General features: G+C 45.5%; 1 protein-coding gene across 8 annotated transcripts in view; it reads left to right on the top strand.

The window, feature by feature from the left end:
• Nucleotides 1–1,737: 1,737 nt before the first annotated feature.
• Nucleotides 1,738–21,564, top strand: part of KIF1B (kinesin family member 1B) — a 165,872-nt gene continuing 146,045 nt past the window's right edge. For 6 of the 8 annotated variants that reach the window (XM_029065666.2, XM_029065663.2, XM_029065665.2 and 3 more), the window contains exons 1-2: nt 1,744–1,957; nt 16,410–16,591. In XM_029065666.2, coding sequence (XP_028921499.1) covers nt 16,486–16,591 — 106 coding nt within the window. In that variant the 5' untranslated portion in view covers nt 1,744–1,957; nt 16,410–16,485. Of the gene's footprint in view, nt 1,958–16,409; nt 16,592–21,564 lie in introns of all 8 variants that reach the window. The other 2 variants (XM_029065670.2, XM_029065669.2) reach the window with 2 other exon arrangements.

The following is a 21,564-nucleotide window of genomic DNA, read 5'->3' as shown; positions in this document are numbered from 1 at the left end:
AAGGAGATTACAGACAAAACATGAAAAGTCGTCAAACAAATGCAGAGAGTGCTTGAATTGGGTTCAAGCAGAGAAGCCCAAGGGTGTGTTATAATAATGTTGGTATTTGTTAAGCGCTTACTATGTGCAGAGCACTCTTCTAAGCGCTGGGGTAGATACAGGGTAATCAGGTTGTCCCACACAAGGCTCACAGTCTTAATCCCCATTTTACAGATGAGGTAACTGAGGCACAGAGAAGTTAAGTGACTGGCCCACAGTCACACAGCTGACAAGCGGCGGAGCCGGGATTCGAAGCCATGACCTATGACTCCCAAGCCCAGGCTCCTTCCACTGAGCCACGCTGCTTCTGTTATGGGAACCCGCTGCCCCCCGCGCACTGTTCCAGCAGAAAGGATGTGGATCAGACATAAGGAAAGAGTGACAAGGTTATTCCCTGAGGAAAGGGCTGGAGGAAGCTCTCCCAGGAGAACACTGAGTATCTCTTTCTTACAGTATTCTTTAAGCGCTTACTATATGCCAGGCACTGTACTAAGGGCTGGGGTAGATACAAGCTAATCAGGTTGGACACAATCCATGTCCCACACAGGGCTTACAGTCTTGCTCCCCATTTTACAGATGAGAAGCAGCATGGCTCAGTGGAAAGAGCCCGGGCTTGGAAGTCAAAGGTCATGGGTTCGAATCCCGGCTCTTCCCCTTGTCAACTGTGTGACGGTGGGCAAGTCACTTCTCTGGCCTCATTGACCTCATCTGTAAAATGGGGATGAAGACTGTGAGCTTCACGTGGGTCAACCTGATGACCCTGTATCTCCCCCAGCGCTTGGAACTGTGCTCTGCACATAGTAAGCGCTTAACAAATACCAACATTATTATTATTATGAGGTAATGAGGCACAGAAAAGTTAAGCGACTTACCCCAGGACACACAGCAGACAAGGGGCAGAACCAGCCGTGGCTTAGTGGCAAGAGACCGGGCTTGGGATTCAGAGGTCATGGGTTCGAATCCCGACTCTGCCACTTGTCAGCTGGGTGACTGTGGGCAAATCACTTAGCTTCTCGGTGCCTCAGTGACCTCATCCGTCAAATGGGGATTAACTGTGAGCCTCACGTGGGACCACCTGATTCCCCTGTATCTACCCCAGCGCTTAGAACAGTGCTCTGCACAGAGTAAGCGCTTAATAAATACCAACATTATTATTATTAGTAAGCGCTTAACAAATACCAACACTATTATGATGAATGACAGGCGGCGGAGCGGGGATTCGAACCCCTAACCCGGGACGGCGGGCTCGCCCCGCTGGGCCACGGTGCGGTCCTTTCCGCAGCCTCCCGCTAGGGGGCGCCGCGCCCAGGCCGACCCGCAGCGTCATCGCCCCCTCCCGCCCCCCCCTCCCGTTGGCCGTGCTGGCCGTCGATAGGCTCCGCCGCGCGCTGGAGCGGCTCCTGATTGGCCGGAGGGCGGTGGGGTGGGGAGGGGGCGGTGCGCACGTGCCCCGCCCCCCCCGTTGGCCGTGCTGGCCGCCGATAGGCTTCGCCGCGCGCTAGGCTGGCTCCTGATTGGTCGGCGGGCGGTGGGGCGGGGAGGGGGCGGTGCGCGCGTGCCCCGCCCCCCGTTGGCCGTTCTGGCCGCCGATAGGCTCCGCCGCGCGCTGGGGCGGCTCCTGATTGGCCGGCGGGCGGTGGGGCGGGGAGGGGGCGGTGCGCGCGTGCGCGGCGATGCGGGCCGGCGGGCGGGGTCAGTGGCAGCACGGCGGGGCTGCCGAGCGGACGGACCGTTCCTGCGCTCCTCCGCCCCCTGCGGGGCTCAGCCGGGCGTCTCCATGATGGGCTGGCTTGCAGCCCCCCTCCCATCGGCGGCTCCCGCACCTCTCCTCCCTTCCGTGCCCCGGGTGCGGGCCCTGCGCGCCCCGCTCCGCCCCGGCTCCTGCTGACTCCGGCTCCTCCTGCGGTCCGGACCCGAGGTGTGTGTCCGTCTGTGGGTGCGGGGGGCGCCCCGGGCTCCCCCTCCCCCCGGCTGTCAGCGCCGCGCCCACCGAGCGCTTAGCCCAGGGCTTAGCAAATACCATCACCATCAGGATCATTGCGCGGGCGCCGCCCCGCAGGGACCCGGAATGGCCTGCTGTGCGGGGCAGCCCATCCCTCCCGCAGGACCAGCCCGTTCTCCTCCATTCAGTCGTATTGCTTGAGCGCCTGCTCTGTGCTGAGCACTGCACTAAGCGCTTGGAAGGGACGATTCGGCAACAGAGACCAGCCCTGCCCCATCGCCGCGTTGTCGCGCTCAGCGCAGTGTTCCGCACCCCGCCAGCGCTCAATATCGACGGTAGAGCCCCCTCCAGCACTGTGCTCCCTTGTATATGTTATCACCCTATTTATTTTGTTTAATGAGGTGTCCATCTCCTTGAGCCTTTTTAATCATAATAAAATACGTATTTTTATTATATGTAAAATATATTTATAATAATGGTATTTTTTAAACGCTTACTATATGCCTTGATTTTTTTTTTTTTTTTTTTTTAATCTCGCTGATGTCTGGTTTTGTTCGGGCGGTGCGTCTCCCCCGTGTCGTCCGTCTTGGGGCCGGGATGGTCCTTCTCCGTTGCCCCGCTGTCCCCCTCCAAGCGCTTTCGTCCAGTGCTGTGCACGCAGTAAGCGCTCAACAAATAGGGCCGGAGGAGAAGGGAGCGTTGTGGCCCCGGCAGCCATGTTGGGAGGAGGGGTCGGCCCGGGCCGGCGCCCCACGGTGGGGTAAAGCCCTCCCCCCCCCCCCCCCCCCGCCCCCCGTTTTGCAGAAACCTCCAGCTCCTCTTCGAAATGGAGCTGCCCGGGAATTCGCAGAAGCCCCTGGAAAAGAGAAAACGCCCGGAAAACGATGCCTCTTCCCGCCGGGGAATGCGGGATTGGGTGGGAAGGGTCCGAGGCCTGCCCCCCACGACATCCCCACGCAGGGGCCCGGCCAGAGCCATCCCACCGCCCGTGTGCTGCATCCCACTCGACTCAGCAATTGGGACACCTTCATAATAACGACGGTGTTCGCTAAGCGCTTACTATGGGCCAAGCACTGTTGGAAGCGCTGTAATGCAGCCCCGCCCGCCACGGCCTGATGGCCCAGGTTGCCGAGTTATAATAATAATGATGGTATTTCTTAAGCGCTCACTATGGGCCAAGGACTGTTCTAAGCGCTGTAATGCAGCCCCGCCCTCCAGGGCCTGATCGTCCAGATTGCCGAGTTATAAAAACGGTATTTTTTAAGCGCTCACTATGTGCCAAGCACTGTTCTAAGCGCTGTAATGCAGCCCCGCCCGCCTCGGCCTGATCGTCCAGATTGCCGAGTTATAATAATGGTATTTCTTAAGCGCTCACTATGTTCTAAGCGCTTTAATGCAGCCCCGCCCGCCGCGGCTTTATCGCCCAGATTGCCGAGTTATAATAATAATAATGGTATTTCTTCAGCGCTCACTATGTGCCAAGCACTGTTCTAAGCGCTGTAATGCAGCCCCGCCCGCCGCGGCCTGATCGTCCAGTGTGCCGAGTTAATAATAATAATAATAATAATGGTATTTGTTAAGCGCTTACTGTGTGCCGAGCACTGTTGTAAGCGCAGTAATGCAGCCCCGACCGCCACGGCCTGATCGTCCAGAGTGCTGAGTTATAATAATAATAATGGTATTTGTTAAGCGGTTACTATGTGCCAAGTACCGTTCTAAGCAGGATAACAGTAGTATTCGGGAGATTGTGGACAGTCACTGCTTTTTTGGGTTTGGTTGTGGTTTTGAGGGGTTTTTTTGATGGTTTATAAGCAAGTAGTTAAGCACGCACGCCCAAGCAATGAAGGCATCGTAGGCCTTCAGCGAATGTCGGTTGGGCGTCCGATTTGGGGGGGATCTGGAGGAGGCTGAAATGAGACTGATCATTAAGGGATCCTTTTTCCTCCTCGAGGTTCCCATTTGTGCCACTGTTGTGCTAACGGCGCACATGGCGCTTTGTGCCACCCTGCGCGTTGGGAATGGTATCCTCTCTCCCGAGTGGGAATGCAGCGATGATTAATCGAGGCTTTAAGGGGGTACACCGGGATGGAGATTTGATTCTTCCCCTTTAGCTCCATTCTGTCGAAACAGCCATACGCATCGTTTGAAGTCTGAAGTGCATTACCTGTGGTGACAGCATTTCCTTTTTAGAGATGATTTATCAATTTCATTTGCTCCTTTTCACTTGTTTGTGTTGACAAAATCCCTTACTAGCTAATGTAATCGAAAATGACCTTTTAGAGGATTTGAGTTTAGCCCTCCCTTGAATTTGCCTTGCCTTTGATCTTCTCTCATCTCCCCCTGAAATCACATTTATGCATTCATTCAGTCCTATTTATTGAACGCCTGTGTGCAGAGCACTGTACTAAGCGCTTGGAATGTACAATTCGGCAAAAGATAGAGACAATCCCTGCCCAACAACGAGCTCACGATCTAAAAGGGGGAGACAGCAAAACAAGCAATTGCTTTTATACCAATTTTGCCTTAATTTTTAAATTCACTTTAAATGAACAGATTATCAGTGTTTAATTGAGATCTGAGTGCTCATCCCCTCAGTTAATTCTCCTGTGGTGATAATACTCGTTTAGGTGGTCCATTAATTTTATTTTGGTTAAAATTTATAACTACCATCTAGCTTCCTCTTTAATCGAGATAACTTGGGTTTAAATTTTTTTAAACTTTCACAGAAAATTTCTACACTACGATCAAAGTATCTTGTCACCTAAAGAAAGACAAAAACTCGTTTCTAGAAAGTGTCCTTTCAAATACAAAGAAGAGAGGAAATGTAATTCAGTATATTGTTACCCCTTGCTTTTAACCGAGAAGCGGTTAATAGAATTGCCAGACAGATTTTGGAGCCCTCTGACCTGTTTTTTAACAATCATTTTATATAATTGCAGTTTTAAAGTTTTAGAATGGGTTGCTTTTTTCTTTCAAAACTAGATAAGAATGCAGTTTTCCTCTTTGCTGCTTTCCAGTTTGAGTCCTTGCAGTGAATAAATCCCTAAGAATAGACTGCCAGCGAACTCTTTCCAAGGCTTTGGGAAAGTGATTCATTCTGGATTTGTTCCCCGGTTGAAGTCTTGTCCTATACAAAAAACAAAGGGCAGGCCTGGGCCTCTCTATTCTTTAGTGGAAGCGCCTTTCCCAAGGTTGCTAACCCCAGCAGGATTTTCCTAAAGAAGGCACATCCCTCTGATCCTGTAAACTGAAATGCTTCAATTTCAGGAAGAACTGAATTTCAGGAACATTGAATTGCAATGCTCGCATATTTCTGGAATCCACATAGACTTTAGAGACCTTTTGCGGATGGCTAGTTGGATCAAGTAAGAGACTATGGCTCAGGCAAAAAAATGTAGTTTTCATCCCAAAAGCATGAGGTTCTTTGACAATCTTTTTTAAAGCCAAAACGATCCATCAGTTTTCTTCTTGGTGATAATAATGGTATTTGTTCAGCGCTTACTATGTTCCAGGCTCTGTACTAAGCACTGGGATGGATAAAAGTAAATCGGATCAGACATGGGTAACCCCAGTGATCCCTTTATTTTGAGTATCACTGCAGCATTATTATTAATTTTTCAGTACTTGGATCTTGCTCCCAAGGTTTGAATCCAACTTTCTCTAGTTTTCTGTTGATTCTGTTGTCTTCAACAATACTCCTGCTACTAGAGTTTGAGAGTTGAATGGGGATTGAATAAGACTGAATATGAAAGACCCTCTTCAGAAGAAATTCTGGAGTTATTTCCTACTTGGTTTGGTGGTGGTGTTTGGTGGAAAAGAATAAACTGCTTTTTTGGTAAAGAGATTTGTCAATGGGAATGTGATTTTTCCTAAATTTAGAAAACGTTGAGCCCATAGATTACCTTCTGTGGAAAAAAGAGCATCTAAAAACTAGAATGCAGTAGATTAAACTGCCAAGTCCTCATTTCTGATCAGTTATTTTTGTTGGATATTTGGACTCTCAACTCCTGTTGAGACCGTGGGTAATTTCTGGGAAGAAAGAACACAAGTTCAAAATCATGGGGCAGAAAAGAATGAAAGGAATTAGCTTTAATTATCATTTTCCTACTTCCACTTTTATCCATCTCTGGATGCCTCTTAAATCTTTGTTCCAGTCCATCTGGGGAGGTAAACTGGCCTGGGAAGCAGAGTATAGTAAGCGCTCAATAAATACAATTGATTGAATAGAACTGAACCTTGGTAGGATTTGCTGTGCAGAGGATTGTCCTTCCCACCCTTTTTCTTTTAACTAACTGCCAGCTAAAGTCATTTTGATTTTCTTTTTTGAACAATTTATTATTATTGTTGTTGTTGTTATTATTCTTGTATTAAGTGCTTTCTGTGTGTCAACACTGTTCATTTATTCATTCGTATTTATTGAGCGTTTACTGTGTGCAGAGCACTGTAGTAAGTGCTTGGAAAGTACAATTTGGCAACAAATAGAGACAGTCCCTATCCAACTGCGGGCTCACAGTCAAGAAGTGGGGAGACAGACAACAAAACTAAACAAGTAGACAGGCATCAATAGCATTGATATAAATAGATAGAATTGTAGATATGTATACATCATTAATAAAATAAACAGAATAATAAATATGTACATATATAGAAGTGCTTTGGGGCATGGAGGAGGGTTGAGGAGAGGGAGGGAGTCAGGGCGATAGGGAAGGGATGGTGCTGGGATAGGTACAAGTTAATCAGGGTGGACACAGTTCCTGTCCCACATAGGCTAAGTAGGAGGAAGTAGGATTTATTCCCCATTTTACAGTCGAGGAAACTGAGGCACATAGATGTAAATGAATTGCCCAAGGTCACAGCAAACAATTGGCAGAGCCAGGATTTAGAACCCAGGTCCTTTGACTCTCAGGTCCATGCTCTTTCTACTCGGCCATGCTGTTTCTGTTTTCCAATTTAATTTTGATGGTTTAGGACAGCAGAGATAATAGGAGTGATAATAGACTGTAAGTTCCTTATGGGCTGGGAACATGTCTCTCAACTCTGTTGTAGTTCACTCTCCCAAGTGGTTAGTACAGTGCTCTGCACACGGTTAAGAGCTCAATAAATATGATTGAGTGTGGTATTTGCTAAGCATTTACTGTGTGCCAAGCACTAAACAGACTGCTGGGGAAGATACAAGATAATCAGGTTGGAGACAGTCCCTGTCCCACATGAGACTCACAGTCTAAGAAGAAGAGAGAACAGCTACTGAATTGCCATTTTCCCAATGAGGTAATTGAAGCACAGAAAAGAGAAGCAGCGTGGCTTAGTGGAAGGAGCCCGAGCTGGGGAGTCAGAGGTCATGGGTTCTAATCCCAGCTCCGCCACTTGCCAGCTGTGTGACTTGGGGCAAGTCACTTCTCTGTACCTCAGTTACCTCATCTGTAAAGTGGGGATTAAAACTGTGAGCCCCACATGGGTCAGCTTGATCACCTTGTATCCCCCAGAGCTTAGAACAGTGCTTTGCACATAGGAAGTGCTTAAATACCACCATTATTATTATTAAGTGACTCGTCCAAAGTCCCTCTGGGGGAAGCTGTTTGGCGTAGTGGCTAGACCACGGACCTGGGGGTCAGAAGGTCATGGGTTCTAATTCTGGTTCCACCACTTGTCTGCTGTGTGGCCTTGGGCAAGTCACTTCATTTTTCTGTGCCTCAGTTACCTCATCTGTAAAATGGGGATTGAGACTGTGAGCCCCACATGGGACAGGGACCATATTCAACCCGCTATGCTTGTATCTGCCCCAGCACTTAGTACTCTGCCAGACACATAGTAAGCGCTTAGCCAATGCCACAATGTGACTGTTATTATTGAAGGCACACAGCAGGCAAGTGGCAGGGCTGGGATTAGAACACAGGTCCTCTGCCTCCCAGGCCACAGCTCTTTCCATGGGGCCACAGCGCTTCTCTCTTACAAAAATAAATTGGGAAACTCCAAGATAATTCTTACCTATTTATATGTCTTCCATTCAGAGTTGTGATTTTAACATGATATAACCTTTAAATTAAGGTGTGAGTTGATTTAAAAACAGTTAAGGCAGTAATACATTCCGAATAAAGGGAATAGTTTTTCTCCCATAATATGGAACCAAATTAAAATTTAGGTTTTGCCTACACCAAGAAGCAAGTCTATTATGGGGAGGTAAATTTTCAGTCAATCATCCCGTTCCTTCCAGAATCGTCCAGAGAGCAAGCGCAGTCTAAGCAGCAAGGCCTGTAGCACTTAATCTCCCTCTGAGCCTGCCTAGGAAGCTCTGCCACAAAGCAGGCTTCCCCCCAAGACCTCCCACCCTGTTGCTGGCCCAAGAGGAAGGGGTAGCCTCAGTGAAATCTCCTTAGGGCAATGGGGCCACTAGCCAGTAGAGGTGGAAAATGCCAGGTGACCAGCATCCCTGAGAAGCAGCTGTCGGTCCATGTGTGGCCCCCCACCCCAGGTGCGAGTTTCTCTGGGTTTTATCATTCTGCGGTTTCTAGAGCAACTTTGCTCCTGGGCCTTTGCGAACATAACCCCATTGTGGGTGGGGAATGTGTCTACCAACTCTGATGTGTTGTACTCTCCCAAGTACACAGTCACCGCTCAAGAAATACTGTTGACTGGTAACCCAGCACTTGACTGGTGAACCAAAATGAAGAGGAGCAAAATATGATAGGGACCAAAGTCCTCATTTGATTTCATATCCCTATTTCGTTCACTGACGAATGGTTCATAACTCTGCAGATTCCCATGAGCTCTGCTGGTTCCCTGCATCGGACTGTATTAATAGTACCTAACACCTTTCCCCCAAGAATCTTAATCCCAAGCAGTGGATTAATCATCAGATGCCCTTGTGGAAAGGATAACTCAGTTTCGGTAACGCTTTACAGAAGCAAATACCATGGTTCAGAAGTCACCGGGCTATTTGTAAATAGTGGACTCGTGACATTCCAATTGGATTGGAATAGCAGTAGAGACATTTATGAAGTGCTTGCAATATACTGGACGCCACACTAATCGCTGAGAAGAAATGCAAGGGCAATAGATTCAGAGACAATCTCTGGCCTAACATAGGTTTGGGCCAAGAAGAAGGGAAGGAGAGTGGGCAGACATTAGGGAAAAATAAGATCAATTTAAGGAAAGGGCTGGGAACTTGTCTGCTAACTCCTTTGTAGTGTATTCTCCCAAGAATTTAGTACGTGAGTACGCAGTAAGAACTTACCAAATACCATTGATTGATTCACAGTAGCAACATCAGTGAGAGCCCCTCGCTGTTTCAGGAAGGGCTCACCTTACTCCAAACAGCCATGGTCTTCCAACTTTCAGACTGTGGGTAAAATCTCATATCCCCCAAAAGGTGTTCCCTGACTAAACCGTCATGTCCTCTTCTCCTTCTCCCTTCTGGGTCACCCTTGCACTTAGAAATTTTCCCTTTTATTCACCCCTCCTTCAGCCGCACAACACTTATGTGCATATCTGTAATTTATTTATATTAATGACTGTCTCCCCTCTAGACTATAAGCTCCTTGTAGGCACTGAATGTGCCTATCAACTCTGTTATAACGTATTCTCCTAAGCACTTAGTACAGTATTCTGCGCATAGAAAGTACTGTGAAACAGCATGGTCTAGTGGGTAGAGCATGGGCCTTGGAGTCGGAAGGACTGGAGTTCTAATCCCGCCTCTGCCACATGTCTGTTGTGTGACCTTGGGCAAGTCACTTAGCTTCTCTGTGCCTCAGTGACCTCATCTATAAAATGGGGATTAAGACAGAACCCCACGTGGGACCACCTGATTACCTTGTTTCTAACCCCGTGCTTAGAAACGGTGCTTGGCACATAGTAAGGACTTAATAAATACCATTATTATTATTATTATTATTATTATTATTATTATTATTATTATATATGATTGATTGATTAAAGCAGACATTTCTCTGGAACCCTCTGTCCTTTACTTTGCTGATGGGACCCTAGGCCATGATGGTGGGTGGTGAGGTGTTCCCGAGGCTGTAGAATTTCTCCCCGTCCCTCCTCCTATCACCCGGGCTCTGGTGTTGATCTCTTAGGCTGATCTCCCCCTCTGTCCTCCTTTTTGGATCAATCAATGGTATTTATTGAACACTTTCTGTGTGCAGAGCCCTGAACTAAGCACTTGGGAGAGTACAATAAAACAGAGTTGGTAGACACATTCCCTGCCCACAGGGAGTTTGCATCCAAGCTGTTGTGAATTCTGAAATTCATTTGGTTTTTCCTCACTTATAAACTCTATTGTAAATTTCATGTCCTCTGAGGCTATACAGAACATTTGTAGGAAAAGCAGGCTGATAAACCCGGAAGAACATTAATAAGACTTTACTGGTATTAAAAAATATCAAGGCAGTTGCTTTCCTTTTAGAATCATAGCCAAGAGTTTGGTATTCCCTTTATTTCACAGCATATGACATTCTGTACTGAAATACTGGAAAAAAACCACCCAAATTAAATATTTCTTAACCTTTTAACTGCCAAGATAGATTCAATTAAACTGTAGCAGAATTAGTGTGAATATCAGTCAATTTAATCCATTGTCACCAGTAAAATCAACATTGCATCTTGGAATGCAAAACATAGATGGTTAGGACATATGTTAAAATGATCAAAAATATCTTTTTTCTAGGGGATTTCTCTTCTTCCCATTTGGTAAAGCATCTAAATTGGTAGATTTTTGCTTAGCCCTTGTTTGCATGTTGCCATTTCTCTCATTCCAGAATAAAGCCCTCACCTTAAAGCAGCATTTGGAGATTGCTAAATTTTGGTGTGAAGTGGGCAGCCTTAGCAGTCTTATGCATGCCAGCACAGAGCTGTGGTAGAAGCCATTTGTTTAGCCATCTACAAATGCCAAATAGAATAATAATTTCCACAGCTAATAATAATCACTTGAATATTTAGAGAGCTCTTTTTATTTTCCATAATTCTTTTATACCAGTGATCTCAATTTATTCTCAGAACATCCCTCTAAAGTAGGGAGGAGCACTTATTTATTATCAGCAAGTCCAAAGGGCTATACTTTAGAAGTTGAGGAGAAGCAGAATAAGCTGCCCTGGGCACTGGGGATCACACTCCCTCCTCCTCAAAATACTTTCTGACTTAGTGTTGCTGACAGAATCAGTCAATCAGTCGTATTCATTGAGCTTATAATGTGTGCAGAGCACTATTCTAAGTGCTAGGGAGAGTACAATGCAAAAGAGTTGGTAGACATGTTCCCTGCCCACGACAAGGTTACAGTCTAGACTACAAGTTTGCATCTCCTCCTTCTTCTCTGACCTCTCCTTCTCAGTTTAATTCCCTGGTTCCTCCTCTACCCTGTCCTCTTTTTGTGGGTGTCCTGCAAGGATCTGTCCTGGGTCCCCTATTTTACTCAGCGTACCCTCACTCTGTCTAAGAGCTCATCGGCTCACATGATTTTAGCCACCATCTCTAGGTGGATGACTCCTAAATTTATCTCTCTAGCCCTGACCGCTCCTCTGACCTGGAATCCTGCAATTCCTCTTTCTTCCATCTCATTTCCACTAATTCACCCACACCACAAACTCAGTATGTCTTCAACTAAGCTGTTCATCCTTTTTGTGTGTGTGTGTTATTTTTAGCGCTTACTATGTGTTAAGCACTGTTCTAAGAGCTGGGGTAGATACAGAATGAATCAAGCCAGATACAGTCCCTATCCCACATAGGCACCACGGTCCAAGGAGGAGAGAGAATAGGTATTATATCACCATTTTTCAGTTGAGGAAACTGAGGCACAGACAAGTTGTGACTTGCCCAAGGTCACCCAGCAGGCAAGTGGCAAAGCAGGGATTAGAATTCTAGGCCATCTGGCTTCCAGGTATGTGCTTTATCCCCTAGGCCACACTGCTTCCCAAACCTCTTAATTTACTCTTCTGTTGATAATGCCACCATCCTTCTTGTCCCAGAAGCCTCCAGACCGTGTCATCGTTGATGCCTCACTTCGTTTCAACTGTCACATTCAGTCTACTGCCAAATCCTGCCAGTTCTTCCTATACAACATCTCCTGCAGCTGCCCTGTCCTCACCAACCAAACAGCTGCCCACCTTAGTAGGAACTTAGGTCATATTGTGGCTCAGCTGCTTGGCTCTTTCCTGATCATTTCTGTTAATGTCTGTTTCCTGCTTTAGACTGTAAGCTATTGTGGGCAGGGAACATGTTTACCAACTCTGTTATATTGTACTCTCCCAAACACTTACTACAGTGTTCTGCCCACTAAGTGCTCAGTAAATGAGAAGCAGCGTGGCTCACTGGAAAGAGCACGGGCTTTGGAGTCAGAGGTCATGGGTTCGAACCCCGACTCTACCACTTGTCAGCTGTGTGACTTTAGGCAAGTCACTTAACTTCTCGGTGCCTCAGTTACCTCATCTGTAAAATGGGGATTAAGACTGTGAGCCCCATGTGGGACAACCTGATTCCCCTGTGTCTACCCCAGCGCTTAGAACAGTGCTCGGCACATAGTAAGCGCTTAACAAATACCAACATTATTATTATTATTATTAAATATGATTGTTTAATTGATCTCCCTGCCTCCAGCCTCTCTCCACTCCAGTCTGTTCTACACTGTGCTGCACACAGATCATCATCTTAAGACATCTCTCGGCTCACGTCTCTTCTCTCTTCATAACCCTCCACTGGCTTTTTCTCTTTCTCCGACTGTATCAAACTCTTTAAATTTGGCTTGAAGGTTGTCCACTGACGCACCCCACCTTACCTATCTGTTCTCTGTTCCCCAGCTCACTCTTTGTTCCTCCCAAACCATCCTTCTAACTGCTTCTCACTCTTGACTCTCCTGCCTCCATCTCCTCACTTCCACTTTCTTTGGTTTGGAACTCCCTCTCTCCCCAAATCCAGCAAACCATAGGTTTTCCCAAATTCAGAACTCTCCTAAAATTTCACCCTCTCCAGCAAACTTTCCCTGATTAAGTTCATTGGGGTAAGGGAACGGGTTTACCAACTCTGTTATTTTGCACTCTTCCAGGTGCTTAGTACAGTGCTCTGCACACAGCAAGTTCCCAATAACTATGATAGTCATATAAGCCCATCAGCCATTTGTAGCATATGTGAACTTATTTGTAGCTATCCTCAGTGCTTTTGTTTCTATGTTTATTCACTGTACATTTAATTATCCTTGCTACTCAATTTGTAAGTATTTTTATGTCTGCCTCCCCATTTGAGTGCTAACTTTGTGGACAGGGAACATGTCAGTTCTCTTTGTGTTTCCCAAGAGCATAGCTCAGTGCATTGCACCAAGTGGGTGCTCAATCAGCACTAATAATAATAATTATTATGGGATTTGTTAAGTGCTTACTATGTGCAAAGCACTGTTCTAAGCTCTGGGGTTGATACAAGGTAATCAGGTTGTCCTACATGGGGCTCACAGTCTTAATCCCCATTTTACGGATGAGGTAACTAAGGCACAGAGAAGTTAAGTGACTTGCCCAAAGTCACACAGCTAAGTGGCGGAGCCAGGTTTAGAACCCATGACCTCTGACTCCCAAGCCCATGCCCTTTCCACTAAGCCTCACTGCTTTGCACTAATTCGACTACTGCACGTGAGGAAACTGAGGTCCAGAAAGGCCAAATGATTTGCTCACGGTCACCCAGGAGGCCAGAAGCAGAGCTGATCCTAGATGATGATGTATCTAAAAATATAAACAAAAATAAAGCCAATTTACAAATCTAAATCTCTTTATATCTAAATAAAAAATAGAACCTAAAAATTACCTCTGAAAGATATATTTTTTAAACCTAAACATCTATACCCAGATTATGACGTAAAATAGGTCTTTAACCTTTGGTGGGCTTGTTTCAGGTAGCGTCGAACTGGGTAATGGAGGAGGGAGAAAAGAGAAAGTATCAAACCAGTTAAAGTCTAGTGTTGATAGTAACCAATCAATGGTATTTATTGAGCACTTACTGGATGCAGAGCACTGTATTAAGGTCTTGGGAGAGTACAAAACAACAGAGTTGGTCGACACATTCCCTCCCCACAAAGTCCTTACAGTCTAGTGGGGGAGAGAGTCAATATAAATGAATAAATATTAGATATAATGTGTGGTATTTGTTAAGGGCTTACACTGTGCCAGGCAACGTACTAAGCACTGAGGATATGTACGTAAGTGCTTTGTGGCTAAATAGGTGCCTCAGAGGGTACATATCTAAGTGCATAGGTGACACAGAGCGGGGAAGGAGTTGAGGAAACCAGGGCTTCATTGGGAAAGACCTCTTGGAGGAGAGGTGAAGGGGAGAGGAGTGATGTGGTGTATTCGGCATGGGAAAGGGTTCAGTGGGGAGAAAGAAGGGATAGAAGATCAGTAACAAGCTGGCCAAGGGGAGTGAAGTGTGTGGGCTGGGCTGTAGTAGAAAATCAGTGAGGTAAGGTAGGGGATGAGCTGATTAAGTTTAAAGCTCATGATAAGGAGTTTCTGTTTGATATGGAGGTAGGTTGGCAACTACTGCAGGCTCTTAAAGATTGGGGACTGACTTTAGTTGTTTATTTTTTTTAAGAAAAATGATTCAGGCAAGCAGATTGAAGTCTGGATTGGACTGGAGAGAGGATGGAGGCAGGGAGGTCAGAGAGGAGGCTGATGCAAAAGTCAGGGCAGGATAGGATGAGTGCCTGGATCAGCTTAGTAGCAGTTTAGATGGAGAGGAAAGGGTGGATTTTAGCAATGTTATGAAGGTAGAACTGGCAGGTTTTGATGACAGGTTGACTATATGGGTTGAATGGGAGAGATGAATAGAGAATAATGCCAAGGTTATGGGCTTGTGTGATAGGGAGGATAGTGGAATTGTGTGCAGTGATTGGGAAGATGGGGGAGGATAGGGTTTAGGTGGGAAGATAAGGAATTCCCTTCAGGTCAACGTGACCTGAAGGCAAGAAGAAATGTGAGACTGCACAGAATAGAGGGGTCTGGGCTAGAGAGGTAAAGTGAGTGTCCAACTGTTCACTACTTTGTTTCTTGTTATGTTATTTATCTACCTCTATCACAGTGTAACGTGATCTCTTTCTTTCATTAGTGGAGGGTGTTGTAACTTTTGTCAAGTAAAAGTGTGGCAAATATAAGATTTAATAAGACTTACTTGGTATTTGACTAACTGGCCTATTTTTCGTTTGACTTTTCCCTTCCTTTTCCAGTCCTTCGAGGAACTTGCCATTTTTCTTAAGGAATATTAATAATTATGATTATGGTATTTACCACTTCCATGTCCCAAAACACTTAGCTCAGTACTGGGGAAGGTACAGATAATCAGATTGGCCACAGATCTCTTTCATTGTGGATGTAGCATGGCCTAGTGAAGAATGCCTGGGCCTGGAAGTCAGAGGACCTGGGTTCTACTCCCGGCTCTACCATTTGTCAGCTTTGTGACCATAGGCAAGTCACTTCACTTCTCTGTGCCTCATTATCTCATCATTTCACTTCTCTGAGCCTCAGTTGCTTCTTCTGTAAAATGGGGATTCGATACCTAGTCTCCCTCCTACTTAGACCGTGAGCCCCATGTGAGGCAGGGACTGTATCCAACCTGATTATCTTATATTTACCCCAATGTTTACTACAGTGCTTGGCACATAGTAAGTACTTAATAAATATATTTTAAAAAAACTTGGGGAAAGATGTTTTGAATTGCCCTGATTTAGGCTCCCTTTTGAAAAAGGGCTACTTTAGTGGAACAAAAAGTTGTTGCTTTTAATAACGGAATCCTATGAAATAGGTGGAGTGTAAGACGTCATTCTGTTTCATGATTGTAGAAACCAAAGTCCAGAAGGATTTTGACTCACTCAGATGAACGGAATGTGGCCTAGACTCCCAGACCAGCATTCTCTCTCCGCTGTCATTCTGATATGGTTGGAGCTCATCTCTGGCAAAGTGCTCCACTAGTATGACGTAACCAAGCACTTTCAAACCCATAATAGGAGCTGCTCTGATAGGAACTTTGCAGCATGAATAGAGTTGAACAAAAGACGCCTGTGGCGTTTCTGCTGGGGAGCCCCTACTGTAAGGTTCATTGGTTGTACTGCCAGACACCAAATTTTATTTACTTTGTCAAAGAGATCGTTCCATTAAGAAAAGACTTTTTTTCCTTGCCATGTTCGTGGGTGTTGAACAAAAACTACTGAGGATTAAGCTTCCTATTTCCCTAGGACAGATTTTGAAATGGTTGAGAAGCTGAACTTACTGCAGGTCTGGGTGGAGGTAACTGGAGAAAATACAGTTCTGTGAACTCTTGATAATGAGTGGCTGTCGGGAGGGTAGGAGACAGAAGAAGGGGTGAAGTTAGGAGTAGCTGAACAAGGACTGCAATTCATCCACCTTGGCCATGGTCCCTCTTATTTCCTGAATTCTAATAACTTCTGTGCTTCTTTTTCTTAAAGGAAACTTGAACTTCACTGTAGAAGAAGACCTGTCACCCTCTTAATTTCTGGACTATCACCAGAACAGGCCATCAGGATGTCTGGGGCCTCGGTGAAGGTGGCCGTTCGGGTCAGGCCCTTCAATTCCCGCGAGACCAGCAAAGAATCCAAATGCATCATCCAGATGCAAGGCAACTCAACCAGTAAGTGCGTCCTCCCTTTCTAATGGAGTCAGCTGAATCTTCTTTCTCACCCGGACTCTTGTCTCCTTCTCTTCTTTCTGTGATCTGGTGAAATTGATTAGCATTTGCATGACATCATTTTGAAGTAGCCACTTTAAAGAATCCATTTGAGGAACGTGCTTTCCCTTGGGAGAGTCTCTATGATATGTTTAAATAATGACTGGATTAGATATGTATCTGAAATTCAGTTTGAGAAGAACTTAATTCATGAATTAATGCAGCTGTACTGGCTGGAGCTATGAGTACCGGCAGTGTTTGATGAGCACTAATTTGAGGGGGTGGGTCTGGGGTGCCGAGCGGTAGTCATGGGAGACCTGAACCCACTGTGCTGGGGCAGACCAGCTGGGCTTAGGCTCTTGACCTGTACACATCTCTCTTAGGGCCTCGGGGGAGGGAGCTGGGGGGCGGCCATGGGAAGTGACGAGGCTGAGGCGGCAGGGCCGCTGACATCAGGGTGTGGATTTTGTCCTTGTGCAGTTACTAACTCACTGGGACAGCCCCAAATATGTGAAAACAACTGCACACAGACAGTCTTACCCTCTAATACTTGATATTCCCCCCCCACCCTCAGCCCCATAGCCCTTAGGTACCTATGCATAATTGATTTATTTTTATGAACGCCTCTCTCCCCTCTGGACTGTGAGCTCGTTCTGGGCAGGGAACATATCTACCAACTCCTGCTGTTCTGTCCTCTCCCAAGTGCTTAGTACAGTGCTTTGCACAGTGTAAGTGCTCAATAAATACCAGTGCTTGATTGATGGATGTGTGGTAGTTCCATCAGGAGTGAGTCCCAGGATGCAGCTGGCCCTGTTTTCAGCCCGTTTTGAATTGGAGGTGGCCTGGGCCAGAGCCAGAGGCTGTGGACCTAGACCTCCTCCCAGATGAGCTAGCCATGGCTGTCCGGGAGTGGGAAGCCTTTTTGACCAACTTTCAAAATACTCTTAAGACCAACTCTCAATCTTCTTGAGTAAGCAGATAGTTTTACGATTTTTAACCTGTCCAAACCCATGCTTTACTAATCTCTTAGCAGAAGTCGTCATTTTTTTCAACTTGTTCATTGAGAAGTTTTAACCACCCCAAATGTATTTGCGGGAAATGAGTGAAAAATCCATTTGTTCAGTGTTTTCTGTTGCCTCTCAACTCAGAAGCTATTTGAAGCTGATGCTTCCTTCATCCAACTTCAAAGCCTGTCCATGAACCTGCAGAAAACTGTAGGCTACTTTTCATCCGACTCGTTTCTTTTGAAGTGACCATGCTCAGAAACCATCCACCATAAATGAAAACTTTCTATCCAGGAGTAATCCCTTGTTTATCCTTGCTCTGTAAACAAGTAGTAAATTTGGTAGGCTAAGCATGCAGGATCTAAATCTCGTCAAATGGAGGTTTACTCATTTTTCCCAGCCCAGAAATTGTCCTTGAAACAACATAAATGTCCTTTTGGGAGTAGTTTGAAAACTATGCTCTGATGAATTTGCTATCCTCCGTATAGCAACTTGATTCATTCTCCAGATGGCGAAGATTCAGAACTGAGTTTAGACGCCAAGTTTCAGTCTGGCGGAACTTTAAATGACCCACCTGTAAAGCTTCTCCAGGCGGTGTTTAGAAAAGAAATGGAAGCGAGTGTACATTAACAGCAGTGCTGCTTGCTTCTAAAGTTAAGAAGATCTTCTCTCCGGTGGTTTAGCAGCGGACTTAAATTTCCTTAGCTTTGAGATCAGTGCCGATTTCGTTCACATGTGGGCCACTGAGAAGACTATCACTTCATTTCTAGAACTCTGATTGATGGATCCAGGTGATAAGCGCTGAGAGCTGAACCCAGAGCTTATGGTTGCATTGCTCAACCCTGGGTTCTGAAGAACTGAAGGATGGGGTCAGAATTCAAAGGGCAATGGTTTCCTAGTTAAACTGGGAACTTCTGTGCTACTCTTTCTCTTCATTTGGCTCTCTGGGCCTGCAGTTGATTGACAGCTTTCTGGGTTGGGCTGTCAGGGCCCACGCACAAGTTGGCTGAGATGGCAGATGGACAAGGTTTGAGTTACCAGCGTTAATGACTGGGAAAGTGGAATCTTAATTTAAAAGCAGTGACTCCGAGCTTCCTGTCATCAGAGTGAGTGCAGTTTTTTAGGAGGGTGTCTATTGCTCGGTCACGCCGTAGAGAAGAACGGTGCTTCTAGAGCTACAGAAAATGGGCTCCCTCATCAAACGAACAGACCAGACACCCCGGTTTCCTCTAGTCTGTAAGCTCCCTGTGGGCAGGGAAGACATCTACCAACTCTGCTGTATTGTACTCTCCCAAGCCCTTAGTGAAGTGCTGAGTAAATACCATTGATTGATAATAATATTGATGATAAGTATCGTATTTAAGTCCTTACTGTGAGTCATGCAGTTTCCTAAGCACTGGGTTTAAAAACACGCTAATCAGTGCAAAGAGAGTCCCTGTCCCACAGGGAGCTCACAGTCTAACTGAAAAATAAGGGATGGATGCAACACATTTACGCTTTGAGAGATTACAAAGTTCTTAGTTCAGAAAAAGACAGTCAGACTTTGAACTTTAAATTCCTCCTCATAGTTAGCTTTTTGTTGTTGACTGTTGTTTGAGGAGCTCGATTGTGAGCTCCTTGTGGGCAGGGAGCATGTCTACCACCTCTTGTTATATTGTTCTGTCCCAATTGCTTAGTATAGTACTCTGCACACAATAAGCTTTCAGTAAATACAATCTATTGATAGAGTAGGGCATTGCCAACAGGATTTCGGGGCTTTTTAGTAGCTTCCTCTTTGCCCCAGTTTGTGGGTTTGTCTTTGGTAAGTTTCTTGACAATTCTCAGCTTTAATAAAGTGGACAAATTGCCCCCAAAGTCATACTGATAATTATTTTTAAGTGGCTTTCATGGTTTTAACTCATAACATTTTCCTTCTGACTAAAAAATCTGCCTAGAACCGTGGGTATTTTCTCTCTTAATCCTATTACCCCCAAATTAGAAATTGCAGCGCCATGCTCTTTTCTGGCCCATCCTGCCTCTGGAGCTCCAAAGGCCATAGCCTTATTTGTCTGTTTAAATGTTCTGTCTAGTGTCCAATAGTATTATTTTGCATGCTCTCTAGAGGGAGGATCTGTCAGAGATTAAATATTCATTTTCAGTTTTGCATTGCTCTGAATGCTGCTCAGCCCAATGTTTCCCTGCCCTAGCAAACCACAAAGCAGACTCCAATTTTCTATGCAGTCAAGTATTAATAAATTTTCAGGAGGTGGCATGAATAAAGGCTGAATGTATGACAGGATTGGATTAGATTTGGCAACCTTTAAGATCTTGGGAATTTTGATTTTGTTTTTCTTCTGGTAGGAGCTCAAGCCACCTCGCTGAGATGCTGTGGCTAGAAAGATACCAACCTTAATCTGTAGAGATGCCAAGCCTTCATCTGGGAGTTGACCTCCTTGAGTCAGGGAGGTGGAGGCACTAAAGAGAAGACTAGCTCTCATTATGCTAAGGTGCAAGATAAAATTGCTTTCATTTATAAGTCCCAAGTACAAGCCAGTTAGTATAGATGATTAGAAGTAGATTGCTTGTAATTAGTCTCTCAAATCCTTGACTGAGAGACAAGGCATTGGATTTGATGAAGGAAAAAGGTATGGAGGCTAAACCTCACAGAAGCTGATTTGCCTTTCTCAGTGCTGTTCATTGCTGGGCCTGTCTTGTTTTATGTGAAGATGAAATCTGTAGGATACCAGGCAGCAGCTGGTGCCCTCTTGGTTGTTTCTTTTGTCCAGCTGGAAACTGAGGCAACTACCCCTCATAGCATGGAAGTGACATTCTTGGAAAAATCCCAGGGCTTTTGAATCCTTGAATCAATGGTAAATGGGAAGTTAGGTTCCCAGCATTCAGGTAGGAGATGGGACTCAAGAGTCTAACTAGCCTTCTGTCTTCATTGACTTAGTGATTCAGAAGATACGGTTTCATTAGAGTGGAACAGGACACCCCTATTAACACAGACTCCCCTGAATCATACGTCAGCCTTAGGGCGGTAGTCTTCAGGGTCTCAAAACCCGAAACACACCCTCAGAAGGGCTCCCTTGAGAGCTGGTCCTATGTTCTACCTAGAGGCCCTTAAGCTTCCATCTCTGGATGGGAGAAAGGCTAACAACTCTCCTCCCGTCTGGAGTTCAAGGCTGTGGGGAAGCTGAGTCGATCTGTGAAGTTCACCCTTAGACTGCCTTCCTTCTCCGCATCCCCCGGAGTGGGACGCAAGATTCATTTTGACATTAGATCCCTGCCCTGGCAACTAGGTTGACTGTTTTCAAGTCCCTCTCGGTAATAGTAGGGCTGTGGCTCCAATGTCAACTGAGCTTGGCTGGGTAAATCACTTGGGGCCATTTAGTGGTGCAATTGCATCCACAAAAGACAAGATTTACCTGTATGCTGGTTCCTGTGAAGTAGAGCATAGGAAAAACATTCTAAAATATATAGTAAGAGGTTACCACAATTATAGGCCTCATGAAGTGTTATAAAATTCCTGTTCAATGGCAGTATTTTAATGATATCTAAAGGCTTCACATAAAGAAAATGTTGAACTTCATTCAGCATTTAGCATACGTTTACCAGGGTAATAAAGTTCAATCAGTTCTGCCACAATGCATGTTATCACCTGGAGTTTGGATAGGTGACAGCATAATCAAAGAGTGTTCCTCTGACGTCACATGTCTGTCTGGACACAGCGTGCTGTGTTGTCAGAGCTCAGATGCTTGCTTTCCTGAACACAAGCTGCTTTGAGAACACAACTACCTTATTAAAGACTAGCAGTTATCCTCCTTGCACCAGTCTCGTTTCACTAATAAATTCTAGCATCTTGGAAACAGCACAAGTGAGACTATACACTTAATTTTTTTATGATATTTGTTAAATGTGTACTATGTGCCAGGCACTGTATTAAGCACTACG

The sequence above is a fragment of the Ornithorhynchus anatinus genome, chromosome 5 (genome assembly GCF_004115215.2).
Source record: "Ornithorhynchus anatinus isolate Pmale09 chromosome 5, mOrnAna1.pri.v4, whole genome shotgun sequence".
NCBI classification, from domain to species: Eukaryota; Metazoa; Chordata; class Mammalia; order Monotremata; family Ornithorhynchidae; genus Ornithorhynchus; species Ornithorhynchus anatinus.
This window is presented reverse-complemented; position numbering and strand designations above follow the sequence as displayed.